This window comes from Atta cephalotes (assembly GCF_000143395.1).
Source record: "Atta cephalotes unplaced genomic scaffold scaffold00081, whole genome shotgun sequence".
NCBI lineage: Eukaryota > Metazoa > Arthropoda > Insecta > Hymenoptera > Formicidae > Atta > Atta cephalotes.
In genome coordinates, this window is record NW_012130145.1 from 214,183 (window position 1) to 223,676 (window position 9,494).

A 9,494-nucleotide genomic window follows, 5' to 3' on the forward strand; every position below is an offset into this window, starting at 1 on the left:
ATTAGATTCAATTAGATGATTGGATTGAAAAACTGCATTCCCTATTCAAAATTTTGAATTGAACAGTATTCACAATTGTGTTTGTGTGCACAGAAAAAGCTAATATTATTTTTAAATTGAAAGGCATTTATTTTTAAATTAATATTATTTTTAAATTGAAAGGCATAGAGATATACTTCATTCAATTCCTATAAATGAAGAAAAATTATATTCAAAATTGAAAAGCATTTATTTTTAACATTCGTGAATTAATATTTCTGAAAATCTGAATCCATTTCAATTCATTTCAATTCATCTATTCTTGTTTACTGGGAAGTTTAGACTGACATGATCGAGTCATGCACAGGAATGAAAGAAAGGAAAGGTGTCTGAAATCGTATCAACTCAATCAAATAGTTCGGAAAAAAGAATGTTGAAGACATGACAATGTACCGTGACGATCGTTCGATTATCAATTTCCGCATGTCGTCGCGTAATGTCGCATTATGTCCTCACTTGAGTAGCACGTTCGTTGTACACGTAATTAAACGTACGCGATGCGCACTGTAAATAGCTACCGCTATTTACAATTGTAAAGTGCTCATTTCAATTTTTCTTTCTTTTCTTCGAGTCCGTGTTTGGCCAATACGGTGCATCATATTCACGCGTTCCGTTATCGCAGTTGCATCTGTGATAATCTATAACTGTAGATATTGGTCAATAATAAAGCCCATTGGAATGATAGATGAATGATCGAATGGATTCCCCATCTTTGCTGTGAAGTTGTACATATATTATACATTTGACGTGACACTTGCGCGGCGACTGTCTATGATTGTTACTCTTAATGCAAGAGCCAAAGAAGCAGAGAAGGCGAAAGGCGAGAGGCAATTTAAGAAGAGATGAGGAAGCGAAGCTTGGCCTCTAACTCCGTTTAGATCGTTGAGTTTCATGCATACAAACACACATACATTATGTCCTTCTTTTTGCGCGGGTATCAAGTCGGTTGGTATTGTACACGGTATCCGACAGACTTTTCCCACGTTAAGTTGACATCCGAGATGATAATTCCGATGGATTCCTTGACTTCCTTTCCCGTAAACAGCTCGCTTCAATCAACCGAGCAATCGTCGATCAACCGAGTTTGAACTCAGCCGCTGTCCATAGCTGTTCGCGATAACGAGCAAACGCTTTAGAATGAAAAATGAACAGGTATTATCATTTAAATTTAAAGTGTATATCGAAAACTATTCGATGAGAATAATCGATTGCGACTTGCGATCGATTGAAAATTGCCGAACGGCATATGACATGTCCGCATCAAGGTCCACATGTCATGAGCCAACAAGCTTCCAAAATGTCAATTTGCCTTGACGAGTCCGAAGAGTTAAAAAATCCTAGCAAAATCTCGGGAGCGCGTCGCGTTCAACATTCGGATTTATCGCGTTTAGAGCTCCTGATACGTCCGACGACTCACGAAATTTTCGGGAATGTGAAATTGGAACAACTCTAGTATTTGCAGCCACATACATGGAGTTACTTTACACGCGCACTCGCATTTGGCGAACTTGTTCTCATTATATATACATAGAGGAAAGGTCCCTATTATGAGACACCAAGTTCATTTTGGGTAAATGCTAAAAGTCTATAGGCAGAATTTTAAAAAATAATTGGTCATTTTAAAGGGAATTTAATAAACCTTAGATAACGTTACATACAATTTAATTCAAATTCCATTTTTTTTGAAAATTAAAGAAATGTAAAAAGTGAGTAAATCGCAAAGTAAAAAAATTGTGCTCCTAATATGAGATGCCCCGAGAAATCAATAGTAAAACACAAAGTATGTCAATATTGCAATTAAAAAATTTATTTAATGCTTCTAAAATATAAACAAACACAGCCAGCGTGTGCGAGAAATGAGCATACGATACATTATATCCAGAACTCTTTTTCAGGTAGTTAAATGAAACAACACTCGACGTTCATTCCGGTTGTCTTTTTTATTATTGTACAATAACATTTATATTTTAGCAACGATTTTCACTATAACATAGGAGCATTATTTCATATTAGGAATACTCTGGATATCTCATATTATTCCGATTTCCACACCTTATGGTTTTACGATCATCAAATCTAACTTCTGTAATTAAACAATTCAACATATCCCATATTTTTTATTAGTACCTTACTCTCCCGTATTTTTCTATTAGTACCTTACTCTATCTACTACTTGAACAATTTATTGTCAAATATTTATTTTTTATTAAATAATAAACAAGACTTAAATACTCATCTCAATGAAACTTGAAGACATCCAAATTCTAAGATCTTGTTTTACAATAATTACAGGCATGATCTAATAATGAATTTTCTACTAAATAGTTTTTAATTCAAGAGCAATAAATTCATGGTGGAATCAATAGATAGCGTTTATTAATTTAATAGAAACGTCGCTATCTCATATTAAGCTCCTATCTCATAATAGGGGGGGAGGCTTTCCTCTATATATATTAATATAATATATAATATTATATAATATTATATAATATTATATAATGTCAGCAATATTATATTAAATCGTAAATCGGTGCGCTTCCTCTTATGCGCGTGTACCTTGATGTACCGTTATATAAAATTTGCAGCGAGACTTCCTGTCTCTCAATGGTTCAACATAACGAGAGACATGACGTCATTTCGGGGATATGCCTCTGCAATTACCCCAATATACCGTCCATATCGCCGGACGATTGGTTGACCTGGTTAACAACAATTTACGGGTAATCTTCTGTTTGCATCAATCGTAGTAAAGTTAACATGACTTTACGATACGAGTCGATGTCTTATATATGTTAGGCGAGTTTATGAGATTAGCACCTTTCAAAAAGGATTCCCTCTGCCACGGAACGGAACACAATGTTCATACACTTACTCGTATGGGATGAACTCTACTCGAATGAGTTTCTTGGAGAGTTATTGGCTGCAGTGTTCGACAGCACTACCTATTGTCAATACGTGGTTCTCATAATTCCATCCCAAGTTGAATCAGGTGCTTTTTTTTATCAAATCACCTATCGATTCTGCTTCAACTTTTTACATCGGAAGAAAGATGTTACTAGATCTGTTCTGTTTAGCTAAAGTTCTTGCAGTTCGTCTTTCTTTTCTCCTCATGAAGAGAAAAAGAGAAAAGATGAACCGTGCAAGAAGTTCAACTAAAAAGCATAGGCCTCATATCTTGACTTATGTTTTCTCTCTAGTGCATTTGAGCATGTTCGAGCAAGAGATGACTAAAGTCTTGGCCAAAACTGCCATGCCAAACGTCGCGCTGCAATTTCTCTATCTGACTAATCGACATCGATTACGTCCAAAGTTGAAAATACGGAGAGTCGTGTGAGTTGATTTCATTTGCAATTGATACTTTCTGAAATTTCTTTCTAAACATCTATACAACTCGGTATCACATATATACTCGATGATATATATATATATATATATATACAGAGAGGAGGATAACGATGACGTAATTGCGATTATCAACGGTGAAGATATGCTAAAGAAGCTTTATGGAGAGTATTATATTAGTGAGATGATTCGTCATCCGAGCAATTGTCGTCAATTGATCATCGGAGAGGATAGCAATGGCTCGGCAGTGGGTGTTATGTGTCTCAATGTTATGATCGATATCGATCTGCTTAACAAGAATTTTGAATTAATGCCATACAATGGTTTAAAAAAATCGCGGGAAAATGATCGTACTGTTGAACATAATGAGACGATGCAATCTCAATTCGTTCCCCATGTTTTCCCGACGTCGGATAACGAAATAAATGCCTTCGTTTTGGAGATGTTTGCGATGCGCGATGAAATGAGGCCTCACTGGTCCCACGATTTCTTGGAGGCTGCTTTCGATTGCTTCCCGCATTTAGAGTACTGCGTGATTTTTCTTCCTTTCTCACATCCGTGCTATCAATTCCTTCAACATTTTGTGGTGAAGTATTGTAAATTAACTTAATGAGATATTTCAATGACTTGTTCAATGAGTGTCCCGATTTTAAATTGTCAAATTTCAGGAGCGTCTAGGGAATTGACAACTAAGAAAAGAAGTTTAAAGATATAGTCGTTTTTGCTTCACTTTGAAAAAAATCGCAAAAATTGATAAAATGTAATTTTCGAAATATTATTGTTGTTACAAAGTGAATTATGGTTTTTGTATACAACTTGAGCGACAATATGCTTTAGAGGCAATACGAGCTAGAATATGCGCGCCGATTTTCAGATAGAAGAGTGCCGGAGTTATTTTGGGAACTTTCTAGCAAGAGACACAAATCGATAAAAGAGTCATCCTGTTTTTGTTCGATAATCAGTAAGAAATAAAGACAGAATGACTCTCATATTGCTTTGTGCCTCTGCTGGAAAGCTCCCTACATTGTTTGGCTACACACGAACAAGATGCATTGTTGCAAGAGGTCAATATTTTGAACAATCTGCATTGAGCACAAAACAAAGTGAATAAATAAGTGTGAATAAATAAGTGAATAAATAAGTAATAAATAAGTACAAAAATAAAAACTATATTTTGCTGTTTTTGCGATTTTTTCCAGAACAAAGTAAAAATGATATTTCTAAAGGACTTTTTTTTCTTAGTTTATCGATCTCTTCTACATACACGTTCCCGAAGTTTAGCTATTTAAATTTGGAACCCATATAAGACACAAAGGAACTTTAGGAGCATTTCTCTTTTTAATCTTACAATTAATAACAAAAAAAATAAAAAATGAAAATGCAGCGCGTACCGTTGAGATGTAATAGAGATTTCTTTATGACGCTGTACATTCTACACCGAGCGGTTGTTTGCGAAGAGTTGATGTGTCGCCGTGCCCAAATACAAGATCGTGAAGCTATAGAGAGACTCTTGCTCACTATATCAACAAAACACCAAGTTTTGGCTGATTTTGATTTTGCTATGGATCCTTTACAGGCTGTACAGCGTGATTGTTTCGTCTTTGAAAGTAACGATATAATGCTGGGGCTCGCTATACTGTGGTTATTACGTATATTCCCTTGTATTTCTTATATCATGAATGATATTCAAATATCCAAATTTTCTTTACTTTATGTTGTAGCGCCGAGAGACAGATAAATTTCATTACGAATTATTACCATATAGAGGATTACGTGTCTGTGCAGAGTATTTCTCAAAATGATTACGGATGTCTCTTACATTTTGTTCTTATGCCAATTTTTTCCGCTTACCATCGCTTCTTCTTGCGCGAGCTCACACGTTTAAGCAAGTTAACGGTAATCTTTTATCGGCTTCATCGCAAAGATGAGACTGCATTGGTAAGCTGTAACAATAGTATACACAATAACAATAGTTGTATTTCTAGTAAATACGAACATCGAATTTTCATCTCATCCTACAAAATTATATATTATATAAAAAATCATTTTGGCGTGCATTTTAATGGACTATGTACGTAGTATATAAATTCACACAGAATCACGCAAGCACTTAAGATCCAGCTAAATCATTTAAGATATTGATTTCTATAGATTGTGTTTCTCACATATATGGTCCTATAAGATTTAAGGTGCGTCCGGGAAGACGCTATTAATCCTATTTATATCATTCTATTCTTGTTTTACGTATGATAACAATGGAGATAGAATGACACAAATAGCGTCTTCCCGAACGCACCTATAATATTATATATATATATATATATATATATTATATAATTATATGTTACAAATGAAAGCTAAAACTGTTTAATTGATAGGAAAATTATTAGAGCCTAACTATCGTCGTGTACTCGTAGACGTGGATGTATCCTTTGGTATCCTGTTTGAACGATATGATTCCGGTAGATCCCCGTAGACAAGTTGAATATGAATTTCCGATTGTTCAGGAAAACTTCAATAGCTGGGAAAATAATACAAAATGTGAAAGAAATGACATTGCGAACGATGAATTTTCTCTATTTATGACGTCACCGAGATTAGCCATGATGCCACGTACAATTATCGATACGAGGATCGTTGTCGTTGGAGGATCGGACTGTGGAATTGCTTTCGCAGAGTATCTGGCTTTACGGTAAAATGTTTTCAACTATAACACCTGCAGTATGTTGCGTGTTGATGATACGAAGTTTACCAAATGATATATTTCTTTATATGATAATGTAACGTTTCAAAAATATCCAAGGAAAATATCCATAATATATACGTTTTTTTCTTCTAATTATTCTCAATATTAAATAGATTAACGCAGCGTTATATACAATTGACAAATCTTACGTTAATATCGCCACATGGTATACCATTTGATAACGAATCGAGTCGTTCAGATTGTTGCGAGTACTTGCTTCCATTCAGAGGAAAGTTTCACTCAGGATATCGTCGCTATGTAGTCGCACGGACTTGGCTTAACATCATCTACGGAACTATGGCAGCGATCAACAGGTAGTCTTTCATATGTTGATAGATATACGACACTATCCATCAACAATTTTAATAATTCGAATTAATCCAGCAATGTTGACGAGATGACAATCGATTTGAATTTTCTTACGTTAGGAAGGAGAAATATGTGACTGTGATGAATCAAGGAAATTTCGCGTACGATTATTTGGTTTTAACGTGTGGCTTACAGTATCAAAACTCGACATTATGGGAAAAAATAAAAATGAAAAAGCAAAAGTAAAGATTATTTATAATATATTATAGTATATGTATAATAGGTATATATAATGCAGTCCGTAATATAAATCACTCTGAACACTTCATTGCCCGAGAGATGCAAGAGAGTTACACGTACACTACTCTCTTGCAATGAAGTGTTCAGAGTGATTTATATTACGGACTGCATTATGTTTATTTTTCAAGAAAAAACAAGATACAAGACCAAACGCCATGGAATTGTCTGACCGTAAACAATGATAAGGAAGCTTCTACTTGCTTCAGAAAGATTCAATGGTTAACAGAGGATTTTAAAGAAAGGAGTAGGTGCAGCGATTAGTAAAATTGTTACTTTATATTGTTTCAATATTTAACACTCTACAGAAGCGATATTTTTTTACGGACGTAATATCGATTGCTACTGTACACTTGGTGGTTTAATCAAGCTCGGAGTAAAGCCTTCGTGGATCACGTTGATTGAACCGAACTCTTTCAAGTCTTGCAAAACACGCGACCAAGCTTTCTTTCACGATTATGAAGTATGATGTATATATGATTATGTATATATTACGATAAAATAATTCGTACTATTACGATAAAAGAGATATTACAGTAATATTGTGTGTTTACCTATCTAAGGTGAACAAAGCGGTGACAAATGCCATTTTACAAAGTGGAGTTCAAGTTTTTTCCGAATGGACCGTGATCGATTGGAAAACTCTGGAAAACGATGATGCAAAGCTCATGATCAAGAGTATTACGATTGAAAAGGAGGAAGAAAAGAAAAAGTTGACTTGCGACGTTCTTTTCAATTTCTATGAGAAAACGATCGATTTAAACGCATATTTAAGTAAAGGGCGAGAATACATGATCTTACTAATTTCTAATTCATTTTCAATTACATTTAAAATTGCGTTTAATGGATATCGAAAATTCAATTTCTCACATAGATCGGTATTCATAGTCGGTTCTTATTTTAATATCGTATTAAGTCTTAAGTAATGTCTTAAGACGCTAATATAGCCTCTGATTGGCTTATGACATCTTAAGACTTAAGAAACAATCTCAAATATAAGAATCAACTATTAATACCAGCCATAATTTATATCGTTTCAGCATTTTGTCGAGCTGGTCTCATTTTCGATGGTTCATTAGTAATAAACCTGGAATGTCGTACCAACGATCCGTTTATTTTCGCCGCTGGTACCATGACGAAATATTCCCGAAAATTTTATGCCGACATCTGGCAGCACAAATATTACAATAGCATGGAAATTGGAGAGAGAGTTAGTAAAAAAGAGATTTTTTTTTTTTAAGGGGACATATAATATCTTTTTCAAACTCATCTTTTCCAAATTAAACTAATTATTTTTTTATTATCAAACTTATTTGTATACACTTGTATTTCTTTCCATTCCCTACCGGAAGCTCGCTCAAATTTTATGGAAAGTGATTGAAACGGACGTGCAAGTTTTCGAGCAAATATCAGAAAAGAAAGAGAAAATCATGCATTTGACACCATCGACATTCCGTGCACCTATCGTAATCGCTTGCATTTTACCAGGTGATTATCATTACTTGCATGTATGTAAACCCGGAAAAACAATTTGGGATAACACGACGAAGATCAATCACAACCACGTGAGTTAACAGTCAAATCGGTTTTTGTATCGAAATGCAAATAACGTTATTAAAAGAGTTTCTTTGATTTTCTCTCTTTCTTTCTCCTTCAATCTGTATAAGACATAAGTCGTTGCATTAACGTTGATTTTATTTCATGTAGGGAAATGTATTTGTAACCGGTTCTTGCGAATCTGAAATTGGATATTTTCGCATTCGATTGAATATGTATGACACTGTGGAAAGTATAACCTGCGTAAGCAGAAAGGTAGTTCTGAAACTAATTAGACAAACAATACTCAACAATTGCTCTAGAAAAATTTTATGTGTCACACAATATTCGTCTTGTGATTCGGAACAGACGTTACTTCGTCTCAACGACAATTGTTTTTTCAGACATTTCGAACGCAGGACATGATTGTTTTATATGGAAAACACGAGAGCATGTTAAACGAATTGAAATTCCGTTTTCAAGTAAGCACCTAACTGATGATACAGTATTGAAATATTAAAAAGCGATGTCATACATATTTCAGGATTTATCACTTAATATTTGCACGTGTAAATGTCTCTTTTTAAAATAATTTTTCCTCAGAATTCAGAAATCTCAGATTTCTACGCGTATTTTCGCGAACCTTGGGCCGCGATGATTCTCCATGATAGATTCGATTGTCTGCGCGTTGAAAATCGAGTTACTTTGCTGTCACGAACGGTAAGACGGTCACTTGCATTTCAATATCGTATATGTCGAGACTATAAGCATATTTTCTCAATATACAGGACATTTCTTTAGTCGATGATTGCATTGACATGTTAATCGAATCAAAGTGGAAAACGGTGAGTAATTTTACCTACGAGTTTATGAAGAACGTTGTTGTAAATGTATGATTCTTCCGAAAGTAAGGACCAAACATTGATTAATGATAACGACGTGAATAAAAAAACTCAAAGTTCTTTGCGCAGATATCCAAAAAGAATCGAAATTACATCGAATCTAGATATGCTGGCTCGGCTTATCATCAAGAATTGGAGAATAATCTCATGAATTTTCTCGAATTTTATGAGAATGAACTACCTATGTATTGTACTTTGCGTAAACAGCACCAAATGTATATGGACATTGAAGAAAGTCCGTTATATTTTGATCAATAAACTTTTTGCAAATTCTCGTAATAAAGGGACGTAGAGAAGAGAGAGAGTAAGATAATAATTAATTA

General features: G+C 34.5%; 1 protein-coding gene across 1 annotated transcript; it reads left to right on the forward strand.

The window, feature by feature from the left end:
• The first annotated feature begins 1,285 nt into the window (after nucleotides 1–1,285).
• Nucleotides 1,286–9,429, forward strand: LOC105624553 (cilia- and flagella-associated protein 61-like). The gene is made up of 19 exons (XM_012205914.1): nucleotides 1,286–1,491; nucleotides 2,625–2,759; nucleotides 2,868–3,028; nucleotides 3,237–3,369; nucleotides 3,481–3,913; nucleotides 4,766–5,022; nucleotides 5,103–5,319; nucleotides 5,799–6,073; nucleotides 6,241–6,441; nucleotides 6,865–6,980; nucleotides 7,042–7,196; nucleotides 7,297–7,507; nucleotides 7,774–7,943; nucleotides 8,086–8,298; nucleotides 8,441–8,545; nucleotides 8,674–8,751; nucleotides 8,873–8,989; nucleotides 9,058–9,114; nucleotides 9,241–9,429. The coding sequence occupies exons 1-19, from the start codon at nucleotides 1,286–1,288 to the stop codon at nucleotides 9,427–9,429; spliced, it is 3,429 nt and encodes a 1,142-aa protein (XP_012061304.1).
• Nucleotides 9,430–9,494: the final 65 nt, after the last annotated feature.

What these genes read in the sequence shown, in the direction of transcription:
- LOC105624553 (XM_012205914.1), top strand. Translation starts at nt 1,286, where the DNA reads ATGACATGTCCGCATCAAGGTCCACATGTCATGAGCCAACAAGCTTCC. An exon ending in TTGAAAATACGGAGAGTCGT is followed by an intron (nt 3,370 to 3,480) that starts GTGAGTTGATTT and finishes ATATATATACAG; the next exon opens with AGAGGAGGATAACGATGACG. An exon ending in TTACTTTGCTGTCACGAACG is followed by an intron (nt 8,990 to 9,057) that starts GTAAGACGGTCA and finishes CTCAATATACAG; the next exon opens with GACATTTCTTTAGTCGATGA.